The sequence below is a fragment of the Carex rostrata genome, chromosome 2 (genome assembly GCF_964058835.1).
Source record: "Carex rostrata chromosome 2, lpCarRost1.2, whole genome shotgun sequence".
NCBI classification, from domain to species: Eukaryota; Viridiplantae; Streptophyta; class Magnoliopsida; order Poales; family Cyperaceae; genus Carex; species Carex rostrata.
Genome location: NC_135919.1, coordinates 16,568,129 through 16,589,054, shown reverse-complemented (window position 1 = coordinate 16,589,054; position 20,926 = coordinate 16,568,129). Strand labels below are relative to the sequence as shown.

The 20,926-nt window shown below is 36.6% G+C and overlaps 1 protein-coding gene across 1 annotated transcript; it reads right to left on the bottom strand.

Moving 5' to 3' along the window:
* Positions 1-10,118: 10,118 nt before the first annotated feature.
* Positions 10,119-12,157, bottom strand: LOC144545931 (V-type proton ATPase 16 kDa proteolipid subunit). The gene is made up of 3 exons (XM_078294486.1): positions 11,900-12,157; positions 11,007-11,292; positions 10,119-10,498 (listed from the first exon to the last, which is right to left on the bottom strand). The coding sequence occupies exons 1-3, from the start codon at positions 11,976-11,978 to the stop codon at positions 10,366-10,368; spliced, it is 498 nt and encodes a 165-aa protein (XP_078150612.1). The 5' UTR covers positions 11,979-12,157; the 3' UTR covers positions 10,119-10,365.
* Between the last annotated feature and the right edge of the window lie 8,769 nt (positions 12,158-20,926).

Here is a 20,926-nt window from a genome sequence, read left to right as displayed (position 1 = left end):
ATGGAGTAAGTTCCATTTAACTAGGTCCATGCCATGATTTTAATCAATCCAGCAGCATAAAATGTAATAAAATCTTGAAGTGACCAATAATTCATTAGTGTGAATTCGTGAAAGGTACAAGGAAACCGTGTAAATTTTGTTCCGCGAGAATAAAACTAATGCATGAACTATCGGTATAACTAAGGTTGCCAAAAAAAATTTGTAGTTCGTAATTTGATTGACTTTGATTTGAAAATGTGTAGTTCGCAATTAATTCGATTCGAAATTAGTTCGATTGAAAACAAATCAAACCCAGTTCGATTTGAATCTTATTCAAACTCAAACTCAAACTAGAGTAAGTTTGATTCGGTTTGATTCGTTGCCACCCCTAATCCAACATATGTTTGGCGAGAATCAAAATTGGCCAAGGAAATATTCTCGTCCCATTCTCTTAAAGTTCTAAAATAAAATAAAATAAAATCATAATCTCTTGGATATTAGAGCATCTCCAATTCAGCAATTGAAATTAATTGCTAAATTAGCAATTATGAAAATTTTAAAAATTAAGCAATCCACTCTTACATTGGTGCAATCAACCCAACAATTGAGAATTACACATTTGACTAATAAGAATTAAACATTTGGCCAACTCATCTTTAGAAAAAGATTTCTTATTAAGCAATTTTTTTCAACAATTGCTAAATAAGCAATAGCCATACAACCCAGCAATTACAAAAACAATTGACACATCAGCATAAGCAATCCATAAGCAATCACTGTTGGAGATGCTCTTACAATTCAAAGTTATAAGATTTGTTACATAAAAAATGCAACAGGTTATATATATATATATATATATATATATATATATATATATTATTTCGATATTGGTTTATATATAGTCAAATCAATTTGAAATTTTTTTTCACTAAAATAATGTGCATCGAAACAAATATCTTTGTTAGAAAAAAAAATGTAACAGGTCATATTTTTTTATTTATTTCGCCATTGGTTTATGAGATAGTCAAATCAATTTCAAAATTTTCTTCACTAAAATAATGTACATCGAAACAGATCTATTTTTTAATTATTCTAAGTTGAAACAAAAAAATATTTTACTAAGGCATGTAAATCAAGAGTAATCTAGCATTATTATTATATATTAATGATAAGTATGATAGAGTAATTGAAAAAAAAAGCACCTCTATATCCCGATTTTTTATTAATAGAAAGTAAATAAATAACTAAGATATCAAAATAGGGGTATGATTTGGTGAAATTTTGAAATATAAGAAGAACTGGATGGTTTATTCCTTCCGTTGGACTGAATAAACCATCAAGTCTAGTTAATCTCGTCTCTAACCATATGAACTCGCTAATTAAAAAAATCATGAAAGGGATAGTTCATCCTGTCCAGTACTTTCCATTTTTTTTTATTAGAAGAACAATAGAAGAAGAATAAATTATGAACAGTATTGAACGGGATGGACTATTTATGGGACGAAATGTCTCACAGTGCTTTTAAATTTATAAACTCGGATGCACTAGATCATATTACAAATGTATAATCCTATCGAGTAGTATAATCGAGTGTCGATCTGCAGGGAATAATGTTTAGGGTCTTGAACAATCAAATCACAACCCTTTGAAAGGCTAGACAAAATCAAAAATTGAGAGTTGTTGGTGATCAAAGATCGATGCAAACTTTGTGTTTAAAGAAAATTAAAAGTAAATATAGTAGTAAAATAGGAGATGTTAATTCCTAGAGTTTCCGCACACCATTGTTACTTCAATCCGCTTTGATTATTACTTTGTTTGATGTTGGTTTTCAGTTGTTGTAAGATAATTTCTAATTCTAACACAGTGATTGTCGCTTTCGCTGTTACAACTACACTACTAATCAAACATTCCCGTTAAGGCTTGACTTGAAAAGTGCAAAGAGATCTGTGATTAGTCCAAAGTCACAACCTTCACTTGACTAGGTCCCTGGATTGATCCTATAGGATGTCCCCATGGTAAGGCACGATAATGCGACATTCGTCTGCGAATGCCGAGACTCCTATGTATACTTTTGTTGATTCGACTATTGGCTTATTCTATTAAGATCTCCCATAATAGTCTAGTATTTTTATTCTTCTTTTCCCAATCCAGTTAATCTAATAGTGACTAACTTCCATGTGTAGCCATCACAGTGGCGGTCTAGAATAACAAGCAAAATCAAGATAGATTGAACATAAAATGCAAAAGAAATCAAACGACAAAAGGCTAAACAATGATCAAACCAAAATATATATCAAAGCATCATAAGTAACAAGGTTTATAGCCTAGCCCTAAGAAAATATGCTTAGCCACGGAACACTCCTCTCAACTAAACTATAAAAGAAAAATACAAAGTAAATCTAAGATATCTTCTCCTATCAAAGCATCATAAATACGGACCGTACCCATACAGTCACTGCTGAATTTGGCTATCTCCTGGTCCGTAATGGACTTGAGTATGTATGGGCTCATATGGCCCATAACAGAGCCTTAGAACCGATGCTACGCTTTTCTGATTGACCCGATTCTTCCTCCATATGATGTAAAATAGCCCCAGAATATGATTCTTGTATCAAAACATAAATTCAGGCTAGTAAGCAAATTTACTAATTAATTAAACATAAATGTGAAAAAACAAGACAAAACCTAAGTCAAATCCCTACGTAATTTCATCACAAATATGGCTTGATCAACTATCATGTCCAAGAAATTTTTCCATTTTTAAATTAGCAAGTTTTCCGTTCTTTCTATTTTTCAAAATTTCACCAAATCCTACCCTATTTCAAATTTTATTTATTTATTTCTATTAATAAAAAAATCGGTTCAATATCTGTCTCAACAAAATATAAAAAATCATTAAAATGCAAATTTGTACATTTCGCATTGTCGTATAAACATGGTGGGAGCGGGGTTTCCCATGGGAAACCAGATAAAAGTTCAGTTCGACATTCAATATTCGTTCAATCACAAGAGTCTAAATTGTCCACACAAATCTTAACACATATCAAACGGATGCCCATTCAAAACCCCTTGGCATCCAGGGTGATGGGTCCTTTCCTACTAGACATTAGTTGATTAGATTAAAATATTTGGAATACAGTAGCTCAATAATTTAGAATGCAATTACTGAATTTTAGCTTATCTTTCGTATTTCAATCACCAAAAAAAAAAATATGGATCTATTCATCACACCCTAGTTTTGCTCCAGCTGTGATTACCATAGAGCAGAGCCGAATTTTTTATAAATATCAAAAATTTATATTAAATTTAAAAAAATATCCGAATCGTCGGATTTTTTTTTAAAAGTACCCATTCCGGAAATTTTTTTTCTGGAATTAAACTCTAAAACCGGAAATTTTTTTTTTTCTGGAAACTCGGTTCTAACTCTGGAAAAAATTTATCCGGTTTTAGAGTCCGGAAATAGCTCCCAAATCCGGAAAAAAAAAATTCCGGACTCGGGATTGGCCTACATAAGCGGGGCTGGTTCTGTTTCTTTCTTCACCCCTCTTCAATCCAGCCTGTGCCGTGAATTAAGGTATGTTTTTATTTTTATTTTTATTTATTTAAATATTTAAATTTAAATGGTTTAGAATAATGTCCAAAAAAATTAGAAATTTAGAAAATTGTGTAGAATAATTTAGGAAATACCGAATGGTCTAGAATAATTTAGAAAATTCCAAAATGGTGTAGAATAATTTAGAAAATACCAAAATGGTGTAGAATAATTTAGAAAATACCAAAATAGTCTCGAATATTTAGAAAATACCAAAATGGTCTAGAATAGTTTAGAAAATACCAAATGATCTAGAATAATTTAGAGAATACAAAAATAGTCTATAATAATTTAGAGAATACCAAAATAGTGTAGAATAATTTAGAAAACACGATAATGGTCTGGAATAGTTTAGAAAATACCAAATGGTGTAGAAAATTATCCTATTAATGTAGAAGATTATTAGATTAATTTAGAATTTTTTTAGGAATCTCTTTTCTTTTCGAGTCCCTTTCAGAGCTCTGACTGTCTGATCGATCAGATCTGCGATTCAGGTTTTTATATTTATATTGTTTTAATTTTAATTAAAAAATAATTAATTAGTTCATTTAAAATGGTTTAGAAAATACCAAAATGGTGTAGAATAATTTAGAAAATACCAAAATAGTGTAGAATAATTTAGAAAATACCAAAATGGTCTAGAATAGTTTAGAAAATACCAAAATGGTCTAGAATAGTTTAGAAAATACCAAAATGGTGTAGAATAATTTAGAAAATAGCAAAATGTGTAGAATAATTTTATTTTAATTCGAAAATGGTATACAATAATTTAGAAAATACCAAAGTTGTCCAGAAAATTACCCTATTAATTTAGAAAATTATTTTATTAATAACAAAATGGTGTAGAATAATTTAGAAAAATTTAAGGTGATTTACCATATTGTTCGAATTTTGTAGTATGGCAAACCAAGTACTTAAGCATAGATTTAGCCCCTTGTTGTGGATAATTCACGGCAGTCATAGAGTATCTGAAGCATCTAAGAAGATAAGCATTTATTTATTTTGTTTTTCATAACTCTGTAAGTAATCAAATTATATTGTAATTGATTTTTTTCTTAATTTAGAGTAAGGATATTTTAACGGTGAGACATTATCGGCACAAATGCGAGTATGATGAGAGGTACGCACCCTTTTTAATTCGAATGGGCTTATATCAGATCGCGAAATTGCCTGATATCGCCCTCGATGCGGCCCTCATTCACGGACTTGTCGAGCGGTGGCGTCCGGAGACGCACATTTTTCATCTTCCCTTCGGAGAGATGACATGTATTAATTAATTGAAAATTATTTTCATTTGAATTCCATACTGACAAGTTAAATAAATTACAGTTATTCTGGAGGATGTGAGTTGTCTGTGGGGTTTATCGCTGCAATACACGCTCCAAATGCCCATGCCGCTCTGTGGAAGTACCTATCAGTTTCTTTGTCAATCGGGGTCGACATCACACAATACTTAGTTCCTGGATTGTTTCTCTTGATGGCTTCCAATAGTGGAATAAGCAAGTTGTACGAGTTCTCCCAACTCCCAAATAGATTTGCAATAGCAAGCTCACGGCCTCTCCATAATTTGTTGTACTTGGGGGTTACCTTATCATATTTCATCATGATAATATCTCGAATATGATTTATAGAAGAGCACACATCCCTTCTAATGGCCTTATCAATCGCAAGGGCAACCATCTCTGCTGTAAGCTGACAATGATCAGTACGTGTTGTCGATACTGTGCACGTATGGGGAAGTGCTTGTTTGGTAATAATCCAAGATTCTGAAAGACCGTTCTGCTTCGCAGACACCTTAAATTTACAAAAAGCATCTCTGCACCCCACCTCGTAACGTCTAGGTTCGCTCCTAAGAACCATGCACTCACAATTCTTTTCAAGATGAAACTCATTTATTGCTATCCTTAGAGTTGTTTTCGACTCATAAACTACACCCTTAGCCAATGGATTATCGAATGTTTTTTTTAGCTGCCGAAAAAATTGACATCCGCAGGCCGAAAACCGGATATGTCATTGAAACTGTCAACCGGATGTGTCATATTTTCCCGACCAGTAATCGGGTACTGTGATTGACGGGATTGTATTTGACGGGACTGTGGTTGTGATTGGTTAGGCTGTCCGATATCATCATCGGAACCCGACGACTCACCGGAGAGCATCTCATCTCCACTCGCCAAACTATCAGAATCAATTGCATCCACAGGTACATGCGAATAATCACGTACATGTCTGCAGACCGCACTGGAACTGGGTCGGGATCTCATTGGTATATCCACAGAGTGCCAACCGGTACTAGGTTGGGATCTAACTGGTATTGGGTCTTGATCCACATGATTCTGACTGGTACTGGGTCGGGGTATAACTGGTTGATCCACAGAGTTCCTACCGATACTGGGTCAGGGTCTCATTGTTACATCCACAGAGTACCGACCGGTGCTAGGTCGGGATCTAACTGGTATTGGGTCGGGATCCACAGGATTCCGACTGGTACTAGGTCGGGATCGAGGTTCAGGTATATGACTGGTATAGTTCGGTTCTAATTCTACATATAACTCCAGAACCGGTAACCTTTGTGGAAAAGACGAGACAATTCCTAAAATCATTTTGAATGATTGTTGGTTCATTACCGGTACTAATTGGTAGTCACGTTGGCCATCAGTGGACATGTTAAATCTGGTATGGATTTCCAGATTTGCATTGCTAGAATTGTACCCAACTAATTTATAAATCTCATTCATAAGATAATCAAAACTGTGGTTGATAGTTAGCGGTAATGAGTATTTAGCTCGGGTACTGTAATAGACCCCGTCATCATTGTATTGGATTTCCCCTCCAATATAAATTTTCACACAATTCTAAATCATTTTAGAATTAATAAAATTAAATAATTATATATTTAAGTAATTAAAAATTAAATACTTCTAAATTTAAATAAATTAAAATTATATATATAAAAATTAAATAATTATATATTAAGTAATTAAAAATTAAATACTTCTCAATTTAAATAAATTTAAATTATAAATTATAAATTTAAATAAATTAAATTTAAATATTAAATATTTAAATTATAAATTATAAATTTAAATATTAAATATTTAAATTATAAATTATAAATTTAAATATTAAATATTTAAATTATAAATTATAAATATTAAATATTTAAATTATAAATTATAAATTTAAATATTAAATATTTAAATTATAAATTATAAATTTAAATAATTATATATTTAAATTATAAATGTCACAAACCCAAATCCCGGATATAACAGCCTGCCGCGTATATTTATTAAGACATATATACGCAAGGCAGTGGATCTTTTATATGCATTACCAATAACACCATTACAGATTCACCACATCCCTATATTCCTTACAAGATTTATCTGACAGACTACGACAAACTATAATTTAGAATTGTCTCTCGCATCCTGTCAGTTTCAACCACCCAAATCCCAAATTATGTGTGGTTATGCTGTCATACGCAATACAGAATCATCTCACTACATCCGTGTAATAAACCTGAAAATGACCCAAAGGGTGGGGGTGAGAATAAATTCTCAGTGCGAATTTGCCACAGTTAGATTATTGGACTTGCAATCAAACTCCATATTCAAAAATGAAACCCAAACCATAGCAATTCAAATCAATCCATATTCATAATAAAAAGGAATGCATATGCTCGACAACAAATAATAAACCGAATCACAGTTTACGGAATTTCCAAGATGAATTTCAAACACAATACATATTTGGCTTAACTCGACTCATTAGGGCTTGTAACAACTACAGATGTTCTTTCGAGCTGGACCCTTTATCAAACCCTCGTCTGTAGGGTTACTGACACCTACAGACGTCCCACCGAGCTGGACCCTTTATCTGACACCCATCTGTAGCTGTTTGGCTTAACCATTTCCTAAGGTCTGGTTCCAAGTCAGCTATACAGCTCAACTTTACAAATGCATTCACACGGAATCAAAGTCAGCCATACTGCTCAACTTTGCAATTTCATTCAAATAGGATCAAAGTCAGCTATTAGCCTTGCAAAAATTCATAAACAGGTCAACGGATAGGTCACCGTCACCTTATCCAGCCACCTAAACAGGTCGGTCTGGCAAATTCAGAAACAGGTCAACGGATAGGTCACCGTCACCTTATCCAGCCACCTAAACAGGTCGGCCTAGCAAATTCAGAAACAGGTCAACGGATAGGTCACCGTCACCTTATCCAGCCACATAAACAGGTTGTCCTGGCAAATTCAGAAATAGGTCAACGGATAGGTCACTGTCACCTTATCCAGCCACCTAAACAGGTCGGCCTGGCAGATTCATTCACATATAGAACAATTAATAGAACTAATCAATTAATAACCATACCAACATGCCAAATAACCTTAACCGAACAATTCAAATCATTCTCATTTGTGCAAGAATCAATATACAACATGAATTTCAAAATATGCAACAATTAAGCATTCAACATGACAAATGAATAAACAGTTTAATTCCTGAAAATGAAATATCAAACAAGTCCAAGAATCCCGCACCTGATTACGACGAACGTACCGCTTAGTTATGGATCAGACGTCTCGAAATGTCCCGTAAAGTCTTGCTCGACCGAGCCTACACCTATATTACATGTATCCTTCGCTTAACCTTTGCTCGAGTGCTTGCTTGAGTTGTATTAATCTCTTTATACTTTCCTTAACGAAATTCATATATTTTAGTGTCAACCCTTTCTTCATTGGTCTTAATTACTTAACATCTCTTATCAATTCTCATATTCACGTTTGGGTCCTCTAGACCATACACAATTCCTTTACCATCTCACTATTTTGGTTCTCGTAACAATTTAATTTGCCGATTAATTAAATCCTAATTTGGTCGAAAATTGAATTAATCGCTCTATACCAAGGTTGAGAGAGAGGTTTACCGATTACAAGTCTATTTGGTCAGATTAGCCTAATCGATCAACAGCATTTCCCAATTTCGGATTTGGTACCAAAAACCCTAGAAATGGGAATCCAAAATCGAGATGAAATCGGGAAAAGAATCGACACATAAACAACCAAGGAGGCTCAAGGAGCTAGTCTACAAGCAATTCAAACACAAATCTCGAGTTTAAAACGAAAAACCCTAACAATGGTGAAATTCGGATTTTGAGGGAGAAGATGAGAGAAGGGAATACCGAATGGGAGAGCTAGATGAGAGAAACAACCAATTTCTCGCTTCTTCCTTCGATTTCACGGGAGTTTTGGTGAGTTTTGGAGGGAGGGGAAGCTCTCTCTCTCTTTTCTTCTTTCTTTGGCGGAACACACAAGAGGCAAGGAGAAGGGACAGAGTGAGAGAGAAAGAGACACATAATTTTTGCTAATAGACCCTCATATTGTTGGATAAAACATTATAACGTTTTGGTAAATCGTTATAACGATTCAGCTGGTGAAAAACGCAGGAAAGAGTGATCAAACGCAGAATTTAGTGTATAAAACGTTAGTAACATTTTATCAAAACATTATAACGTTTTAATTGAATCCAGCCTTCAAACAATCGCTATTTTTGATCAAATTTACAGAGCAAAACGTTACATAACGTTTTAATAAATTTGTTTTTCCGGTTTTAGAGGTTAATTCCGGAAAAAAAATTCCAGAATAGATATTTTTCGAAAACACAGGTCATTCGGATATTTTTTAAATTTAATATAAATTTTTGATATTTATAAAAAATTCGGGCATAGATACATCGGGGAACACGGACGCCATGTATCTTACACAGACATGTTAATCCGTGCTACGATTTGGGGCATTGCCTATGCCGAGGACAATTTTTTTTTTATTTATAGAAATTATTATTAAATATAAAGGAAAATAGTACCAGGGTTTTTCGATGGCATAGATAGATCCCAAAAAAAGAAAGAAAAAAAACATTTGAAACCAGATTCTAAAGTCTAAACCGATATTTTTTTTCAAAACCAAAATGTTTACTTTCTCAGAAAAAAAAAATCAACCACTCTTTACGTTAAAAAAAATAAAAATCCCGAAAGTATACATTTATATATATATAAAAAGAAACCACTCTTTCAGAAAAAAAGATAAACACTTTGATCCAAGAAAAAAAACGGTTCCAAAGTTTGAATCATAATTTTTTTTTCAGAATCATCTTATACCATAAAAAAAACCCTCTTTTGTTTTTCTTTATTATTGAATACTAATTTCTATAAATTTAAAATTCTCTTTGCTGAGAGTAGAAACAGTTTTTTTGCTATTCAAGTATTGGATTATGCTTCAGAAATGAAGAAAATGAGAGTTGAAACAGTTCTTTGCTATTCAAGTATTGGATGCTACAGAAATGAAGAAAAACAGTCGAGATATCAAATGTTACAGAACAAACCATTTTTGCAAGCGAAGGCAAAAATCAGTAGACTACAACTAACAATACTGCTTATCACACTCAAATATTCCTACTGTAAATCTCAATAACAGCAACTCCTTTATTAAATATGAAAATAAATAAATGTGAATAAAAGATATATAGAACAATAATGGATAGGAGCAGCAAAATCGTTTTGTTATTCACCACACTACAACATTAACAAAGACTATGCGGCAACAGCATAAAATCACCCGTCTGTCCACATTCAGCAGGTAACAGTGTTTACCATCCAGAAATGAATAGGAACAAAAAGAACTCTGTGGTTACCAAATGGTACCAACAAATAAACCAAACAAAATAAACAATATCGATCTAAATCATATGAGAGAGAGAAAAAGAGAGAGTGAGAGAGAGGGATTTGGTCTAATCAGCACGGGATTGGCCAGCACGAGATGAGAGAATAATTCCGACAATGAGGCCATACAAAGCAAGCGCTTCAGCAAAAATGAGGATGAGAATCATTCCCACAAAGAGCTTTGGTTGTTGTGCATTTGCCCTGCAGTGACAGATCATAATTAAAATTAGTACCTGATCATTGCTTTCGTTTTTTCAGGAATAAGTTGGTTGTTATTATTTACAGCTCTTCTAACTAAAAAAAGACCCTAACAAAATTAGCACCAATGAAAGAATTAATTGCTCCAGAAGGAAATCATATGCCAGATGAAGGTTACAAATGCCAACAGAAGACTGCGAATATGACAAAACTTGTCTATAGCTGACCAATTGGAAGCTAAAACATGGCCCAAAATTTCAAATACTAGCCAATTTCACTAATTACAAACTCACATATTCCTACCTCTCATGTCAATATAAATCATATGCAGTAATCCTATGACCACTTCATGCAATACCGATAAGAACATCAATGAGCAAATGACCACCAGTAGGACCTCTACTAATATGCCCACTCGTATCCCCAATAAACTCTTAACTGAACATAACTATGGAAACTGCACTGTTCTTAAAAAAAAGGGAGAATTACTATTGAAGAAAAAAGGAATTACCTAACACCAGCATCACCGACGATACCAATGGCCATCCCAGCAGAGAGGCCAGCAAGGCCACAAGCTAGGCCGGATGAGAGGTGAGCATAGCCATCAAAGAGGTAGTACGACTTGGCCTTGGGATTGATACCGGTGCTGATAATCACAGCAATGATCAGGCCATAGATACCAAGCACACCAGCCATGACAACTGGGACAATGGACTTCATAACCAACTCAGGCCTCATCACTCCCATTGAGGCCACTCCCACACCGCTCTTTGCCGTCCCATACGCTGCCCCCATACCTTCAACAGAAAGTACAAGGTCAATAAATTAATTTGTCAATTGTTTAATTAGAGAATATGTAAATCTTTGGATACACTGTGCTAAGCCTCATGAGTGTGTCCCACAAAAACCAAAGAGACAGTAGAAAAAACATCACTTGTGTTGATTATGAATAACTTGAGAGCCATTTCAAGCAATGGTAAAATGGGTAAAAGGCAAGGTAAGTCTATGTTAGGTCAACACCTTACATCATTCAATCAAGCAAGAACGCTAGTGATCAGTTCAACTAAAATCTTGATCAACTCATGCTATTTGCCAAGCAACTCATGGGTCTTAGGGCCTTCAAGTAGGGAGGGAGTAGCACTGGATCTTTGATCGGAAGTCCAAAACCTCAGACCCATCGATCAATAAACAATTGGTAAAAAATAAATCCAAAAAATAACCTGTTGCTGTCAGGAATTGGAAATAAGGAACCTTAGATCTTGATTTATTGGTTCAAATCATCAGATCAAACAAGACAGCGCCGATGTTCTAACTCCCATTAAGTATAAGATCGAGACACTCAATCTTCAATCGAAATACTTAATTCCTGATAAAAAAAAACGATTGACAAAAGAGAAGTCTTACATGAGAAGACTAGAGCAGCAGCGGCACCGAGGAATCCGAAGAAAGGGGCGGTCTCATCTCCGCTGAAGGTCGACGACATGCTTTCCAATCGAGATCGAACGAGCTAGCGGTAAAAGGGAGCGAGAGCGAGAGATTGTGGGAGATAGCTAGAGATTATTGGAGATGCTTATGTGACTTTTTGAGGCCGAGGAGAAGAGAGATAATAATTGGAGAAGTATATTTCATGAATTCGTTTTATTACTGCCTGGCACGATAGCTGTCACCGACATGTAGGCCCATACAAGTTATAAAGAAAAGAAGTGGTCTACCGACAAGTATTTGGGGAGGAAGGATCGAGTCCTTGAGACTTGAGAAGAGAGACGAGTGGATCACGGCGAGCTGGCATCAATGATCGAAAGTTCCCTTAGATTTCATTCTATTTACGAACTTTGCCATTGACCATTGCTGCTGCGAACATTTATTTCCAGAGGTGAGCCGAATTCGGTTGAATAGTATCGTTTTTGCTGCTTTCCAATTCTAGCTCATGAATAGCAGGAACAAATACGAGGATTTTGGAACGTGTGATATAAATCGAACGATCTGTTTCCGATTCTCATGTGTGGCCCAGATTAAAACCATTTTAAAGATAATCGTTGCTGATCCAGCCCGTCCGTTTCTCATCAAGCAGATCTTATCTGGATTAAGGTACCTTCCTTTAAAAGTATACATGCAGCAGGATTTGAGCCGTTTTTTTTTTATGTACCACCCTAATAAATAAGAATTAAATCAATACCATCCGTTAATTCCGAATTCAGATTCCGCCACGTTCGCACAGTAGATCTGCGAACGGGTCGCTACCCGTTCGTGTAATAGATAAGCGGACTGACCCGTTCCCGACGACCCGTTCCCGACGACCCATTCCCGACGACCTGTGCGCGTAACAGATCTGCGGATGGATGACCCGTGCGCGTAATGATCCGTTCCCGACGACCCGCTCCCGACGTGACCCGCTCCCGACGACCCGTTCGCATATCAGTTATGCGTACGTGGCGGATCCGGATAAATACCGCTGCGCAGTGGTTTTTACAGAGGCCCTGTCGCTGTCCCTGTCTCCGCACCGCCCAGCACAGTAAACAGGTAATTTTTTTTTTTATTAGTTTAATTTTGTTAAATAATTTAATTAGTTTAGTTTTAGTTAGGTAAAATAATAATGACTTGTTTTAGGTAGATCTGACAGTGAATGACTTGTAAACGAGGCGGATCCGGAGTATTTTTATTAGTTTAATTTTAGTTAGGTACGAAAATAATTGTATATTGTAAATTAGATTAATGTTTTTTTTCTAGTTTTAGGTAGTTTATTTTTGTTAGGTACCAAAATAGTTGTATATTGTAAATTAGATCAAATTTTTTTTTGTAGTTTTGTAAATATTTGTGTTAATTAGATCAAAATAATATATTGTCTATGGTTTCTCATGTGTAATTACAATATGTTGATATTATAGTAGTATTATGGTACCAAAATAGACATTTTTTTCCAATGAACATAGTAAGCAATTTGATTAAATAGTAGTATTATAGTAGTATTATGGTACCGAAATAGACATTAATTAAAATTGTCTATGGTTTCTCATGTGTAATTTATAATATACTATTATTTGTGTATATTTTTTATTAAATAGTAGTATATTGTAAATTACAGTAAAATAGTAGTTTAGTTGGGTACCAAAATATTTGTGTATTTAAACCAATTTAGAATTGTGATTGCATGTAGAATTTAGAAATTATATTTAGAATTTAGAAATGTACCTATTTAGAAATGTACCAATTTACAAATTGACAAATTTAGAAATGTTGTATTTAGACCAAAATAGAGTATAAATGCACCAATTCAGAATTTTTTTTTTTTTCTGAATTAGCGTAGATTGTAAGATTTTTTACCGATTCATTCAAGAATGGTGATATATTATTGAATTACCATAGATATTTGTATTATTGTTAGATTTGTACTATTTGAAATTATCAATAGAGGTCAAAATTGATAAAATTGTTAAATTTGTTGTTAGTATGGCGTCAACCAGCGGTACCAATCAAAATCGGACGCAAGATGATTTACAGTTAGATTTATCACTGGCCCGTCACGTATTTCCAAATATGACGGAAGAGAGTATCAGTCCTCTTTGCTGGTATAAATTCGAGGAGCACAAGATGAAAAACGCATATGTAAGTTTTTGTTTTGAGAAATGCAAATAATTTTAATTTTCATTTAGATAAAAATAGGTAAGTTATATGTTTGATTGTTTTGAAATTGAATGCAGACTCATACCTTGACGAATACACGGAACAATCAGATGAGTATCCTCTACGACGACCGATACGCTCCCGTGTTGAAGAGTTTGGGTCTGTGGCATGTCTCACAGCTGACCCCCATTGTCGCAGATGTCGCTCTTCTATCTGCGTTGGTCGAGAGGTGGCGGCCGGAGACACACACATTTCACATGCCTGTCGGAGAGATTACGGTGTCTCTCCAGGATGTCAGTTGTCTCTGGGGACTGCCTATTACTGGACGGGCTGTGACGGGTGTGGAGTACGGGGACTTCACAAAGGACGTCGAAGAACTGTTGGGACCCAACCTGATGAAGGAAAGGTCCCTCAAGAGGTCGAAGGTTGCATCGAAGAATGACATCAGTATCCCTCTTTTGCGGGCGGCATTCAGGTAAGTATTTTTTTTGTAATAGTAAGTATTTGATTGTGATGCTTCATACTCTGTACTAAATTAGTTCGTACATGTAGTGGAAAATTGGAAGAAGATGCGCCTGAGGAGAAGATAGATCGGTGGACATGGGCTTACATAATGGAGCTGTTCTCTTGCTGGTTGTTCCCAGATTCCTCTGGGAACACCGTCCCTGCTTGTATGCTGCAGTGGCTGAGGGACTTGGATGACCCTCCACAGATGAATTGGGGTGCGGCGGTCTTGGCATGTCTGTACCGAGGCTTATGCATTGTGTGCCGGGTATAAATTACTCTCTCTTCTTATTGTAAATAAATTGTTTTCTCTTATCGAATTTAAAAATAAATGCAAATTGTATAAAAATAGGTCGACAAACAAGGTCTGTACGGACCGATTGGTCTCCTTCAGCATTGGTCGTGGACGAGATTTCCATTTGGTCGTCCACAACCACTAGACGAGGGTTGGGTTCCAGACTGGGGTCGTCCGGACGGGGAGACCTGTCCTGCGTATGCTCAGAGATTCTGCGCTAAAAAGACTTTTGTCGCGACCCCTCACGGCAAGCCTTCGGGAGTTTTCTTTTTCAGAACTCAATTCGAGCAGATGACTCCAGATCTACATGTCGAGTGGCGACCGTATGATTTTCGCATCACAGTGTATGAGGAAGATGAAGAACCTTACTCTTTCCTCACAAAACTTCCTTCGATCTGCAGTTGCGAGCGAGAATACTGGTTTGCTCAGGTGCGACTAGATTTTTTTTATTTTCTAGTTTACATTTCATAAACATATTGTAGTTTAAAATTGAAACTTAGACACATAAAATATTTGCAGGTGCCGCTTATCTACTACCAGGTTGTTGAGCATTATTACCCTGGACGGGTAATGAGACAGTTTGGTATGGCCCAGTATTTTCCAGTCCCGGATCCTATCACAAAGGACGACTGGTATGATCTTCACCAATCGTTATGCACTACGGTCATGAAGGATTGGCGGACGGAGCACGCCTTGCATGTACAGCGACTGGAGGCTATGAGTCCGGCTGACATGGTTCCTGATATGTACCAGATTTATGCTTTCGAGGAGTGGGACCAGCAGTATCGACAGTGGTACCAGGAAAATTGTGCATTCACGGTGTACATGTTCGGTCTCATGTCAGAGATCAATAGGAAGCCGCTTCATGTACCACGCGACACGACTACCCCCCCCAGTACGGTTTCATCCCTAGCAGTGGTCCGGCTGCACAGATTGTAAGTTTTTTATATTTTCTACTATATTATTTCAATACAGGTATGGTAATCATCTTTTGAAATATTGATGAAATGGTTTATTCACAGGTACTCATGAACATCAAGGCAGTTCTGAAAGCTGCAAGATATGGGATCACAAGAGGCTGGAAGAAGGTGGGGAAGATGATGTTGTGCATATCTGCACCTCCGGTGGTCGTCGCGGGGTACAAGGACCAGTTAGACAAGATCCTGCGGCTAGCAGATCTTCCAAGATACGAGGATTTGGCAAATATGAATGATGAAGATTCTGCAGAGCAGATGAGCACACCAGAGCCGGATCTTTCAGAGATCTTGTCTGCACCGACACCTGAGGCAGCATTTCAGAGTTTTGGAGATCGAGTGGTACGTACATTTTTCTAATAACCTACTTATTGAGAAACCAAATTATTCATTTATTAACCATCTATTTTCAGGGAGATGAGCCCCGGTTCGAGCCATCACAGGATTTTGAGCCGACTCAGCCATCGCAGGATTTTGAGTTTGACGTGGGTTCGACATATGATACCATATACACTCAGGGTTACTCTTATCCTCAGTTTCACACACAGGATGATCCACCACCAGAGGACAGTGCAGCAGTGTACCAGACGGAGACAGCTTCATCCTTAGCAGAGACTGCTGTAGCTTCTATTTTCTGTCCTCCGTTAGTTCCTAGCTCACCTGAGGAGGTTTTGTTTGGACATATACCGGAGGAGACCCCACCATAGCCATCGCGACAGTATACGCCTGCTTTCAATTTCTTAGGTTCGGAGATTGAGGAGGTACTAGAGGAGTTGGGGCGCGGTAAGAGACATAAGATCAGGAAAAACCCGTACACACCATCGACTAAGTAGTTATTCGGACTGTTATGGCTGTTTGGACTTTTTGTGCAATTTGTACTGTTTGGACTGTTATTTAGTTATTATCTAGTTATCATGTTATTCTGACTATTGTTTGGTTTATTCTTGCTACTATATTATCTAGTTATCATGTTATTCTGACTGTTATTTGGTTTATGCTTGCTACTATATTTCTTAGAATTCGAATAAAAAAAAAAAAACAACTTCTACTACAATAAAAAAACGGCATGGGTTCGGATAAAAAAAAAACACACAAGTCTACAATAAAAATTAACATATAAATTCCTGGCTAAAATCACAACTTCTACTACAATAAAAATACACATAGTTTCGGATAAAAAAAAACACACAAGTCTACAATAAAAATTAACATATAAATTCCTGGCTAAAATCACCACCCCTCGAACGATGAAACTGCAATGGAAAAATATATATGTTAAATCAATTGTTAATTCATAAAAATTATTGATTTTTTCACAGCTTACCCTATTGCGTATTTCCTCTCGCATCCCTTCTTCTTCTCGCATTCCTCTCGAGAGTTTCTCTACTGGTTCGGTGACCCTTTCGTCGTCCTTCCAATACATCCATCCACATTTGGATCCGGTTGTGTCGTCTCCTACCCAACTTTACCAACCGATGCTCTGGAACTAAGAGATCTCCTTCGTGCACCGGCCAATCACATTGATTGTCATACACATGGAATTCACCACTCCATGTGTCTATGAGTGTTTGAATGTTGTAATAATAATTGACGAAGTCATTTGGATTCAAGTTCCTATAATGTTAACACATTAGTAAGTAGTACCGTCCCTAATATGAAGTTTCAAATTAAATAAAACATAATTTTACCTTAAACGACATACCGCCATCACATGAACACATGGTATTCCGCCCATCTGAGGCTTCTGGCACTTACATTCCACCTCATGATCGTTCTTCACAATTACCTTGTACCTGCAGTCGCTAGACGTGTGTACCCATCTGCCATTCTCCATGTCAAAATTAATCTTTTCGCCATGTGAGGTCACCATAAATTCATTATGGCCGAATGCAAGCGTTGACATTTTTTTAGTCTTCTCAATGTGCTTATCCAGCTTCTTATGCACGCGAGTGGAAAAAAGCTGACCCGCTACTTGCAATTGCACAGCCGTCTCACTTCTTTGCTCAAACCAGCTAACACACTTGTAGAATGTCTCCTCAATGATTGCAGCAACTGGTAACCTACGATAATTAAAAATTACAATTAATTGAAGAAAATGTTAATAAAATATAGGAGGATTACAATATACAAACCTGCGAGAAGTTTGGAAGACATGGTTGAGCGATTCAGAACCATTGTTAGTCATTATTTCCCAACGAGATCCATCATCCATAGCTTGATACACCTTCCATGGCTTAGGCAGTTCTTCCTCGTCATTTTCATTATATTTGCCACATGTATCCAAATAAGCCAACCAAGCAGGATTTCGCCTCCCGATTGCATCAAGTCCTTCTTGCAATCTTCTTCTCTTCTTCTTTTTAACTATAACCTTGAAAAAGTGGAAGCTACCTTATCCTTAGTGTGCTTTCCAAAATTCTCAAACACATGTTGAGAGCAGTAGCGGTGAGAACACTCTCCTTTCTCCTCACACCAACCCAAATCATCTTGAATAAACACCTTTTTTATGCCCTTGTGTCGGTCAGATACCACACACATGTATCTATTTCGCCCAATTACAAACTCCCGCACCCACTTCATGAACCATCCCCAATTCTCAAAATCCTCGTTCTCTACCAGTCCAAATGCTAACGGGATTAACTGATTCTCTGCATCATATCCGGTTACAATTAACAGTTTACCCTTGTATCTGCCAGACAAGAAACAAGCATCGATACTGATGACGGGTCTGAGGTGACCTACTGCGGCAATACATGGTCCCCATGCCCATGCTGCTCTCATGAAAAAAATGATACCCTGACTTAGTGGTTGGCTTTGAAATAATTTTATATTGGGTTCCCGGATTTGACCTTTTTATTGCCTCCAACAAAGGGACAATCAGCCCATAAGACCCCTCCCAACTACCAAAGGCCCGAGCAATTGCTAACTCTCTACCACGCCATAATTTGTTGTACTTTGGAATGATGCCCTCGTACCTTTCAGCGCATAAGTCAACGACTGCCCGGATAGAAATATCAGCATTTTTTTCCAATGACAATTTTATACAGTTGGCGACCATAGCGGACGTTAACTGTGCATGATCTAACCTGGATGCCGATGCGTGACATGTGTGCTTAGCCACATTCTTCGTGATGGCCCAAGTATTACCAAAGCCTGTAGCCCTCGCAACCAACGCCCACCTGCACCGGGCGCTAACACACTTGTACCTCAACCTGGTGGTATCGCTGTGTGTATTTTTAATCTCCCTATTTTGTTTGATGTGCCAGTGGTTAATTGTATCTTTCATCTTATCCTTGTTGTCATATGTCATCCCCTCAGACAATTCATGTCTTTCTCCCTTTTATTTTACAAAAGAAACAACAAAAATTAAACAACATCAATTTAATAACAACAATTTAATAATTAAATTAAAATTAAATATAAATTAACAAACATACCTCACAAGTCGCAAAAAAAGAGCTATCGGCCTCTCCAAACCCTGATGTGTCGTGAAATTGCTCAAACGGATGTCTTTCCCCACGATCCACTATAGGCCACTTCCGTCTACCAAGCACAGGAATATCAGTATCCTCATCACTGTGATCTGATACCCCACCGTCCCCATTATCATCCCAATTAGCCTCTGCCTCCATTTCTTCAGGATCATCGTCCGTATTGTCAGCATAATAAAGCCGTTCAGGGGTTTCAGATCGCTCCCTTTCAGATTGGACTCGGCTAGAGGACGAGGATGGAATCTGAGATCGACCCCTATCAGATTGGACCCTACTAGGGCCCGCTACACATGGGGCCCGGCTAAGACCCGTTACAGATTGCTCGAGCCCCAAACCCTGAGTCAACTGCAACAATTGCCTAGTATTCTGTCTGGAGTTATGTCTAGAGTTTTGTCTGGGGTTGGCTACAACATATAACTCCAGGAACTTGAAAGTCATATTCATTGTCATTTGGACATATAACTCCCAACTGCTATCGTCTTGTACCGGTAGCTGTTGGAACCAGGTTTGATTGCCTTGGCCAATATTGATTCTTGCGATAATTATCAGTTCATAATTACGGTGGTCAATACCGAGTTGTTGGTATACTTCCCTATTTAAACCTCTAAAATCCAAATCAAGCCGAATATTGAACATTTTCGGCACTTGGTGGCTATAATAAGCGCCATTTGGTCCTTGTAATACTTCACCATCAAAATAACAAGCAATTCCAATCATAATTGGTTGAATAAACCTAATAATAAAAAATAACTAAATTAAAACAACTACAAAAAATAAATTTAAAAAAAAAAAGGATGAAAAGGAAAAAAAACGTACCTATGCAGCAGCTTCGGTGAAAATGAGGGTGTAGAATGCTCTGCAGAACTGATCTTCTATATAGGGAGAATCTGCCACGTGCGCAGATCAATAATGCGAACGGGTCAGTCCGCCGATCTGTTACGCGCACGGGTCATCCGTCCGCAGATCTGTTACGCGCACGGGTCGTCGGGAACGGGTCAGTCCGCTTATCTATTACGCGAACGGGTAGCGACCCGTTCGCAGATCTACTGTGCGAACGTGGCGGAATCTGAATTCGGAGTTAACGGATGGTATTGATTTAATTCTTATTTATTAGGGTGGTACATAAAAAAAAAAACGGGAATTTGAGTGTCTAGTAAAATAAAAGAATACTAGCATCATATCCGTATGTTGCAACGGAAACATATAATAAAATGAAGAATATTAAGTGTTTGATTTACAATTTAAAATTCAAACTTTAATGCAAGTAAAGAGATTTGATTAGAAAAATAAAACATATAGCCTGTAGAAATTACATCCCATAAGCAAAAGCCAAATGGACAAAAATATTTAGTGAAAGTGAATTCGTATTAACAAATTAGTTGCTCCATTTTGTGGCACTAATTATAATTAATGTTACTAAAATTCCTCCTTAATAAATGTTATCTATATAATTAACAATTGAAATTAAGAACAAACTTGAACATACTAATAAAAAATAATAATTTATCTTATCAAAATCAGAGAAGTAAAATTGTAAAAAGATTCACTA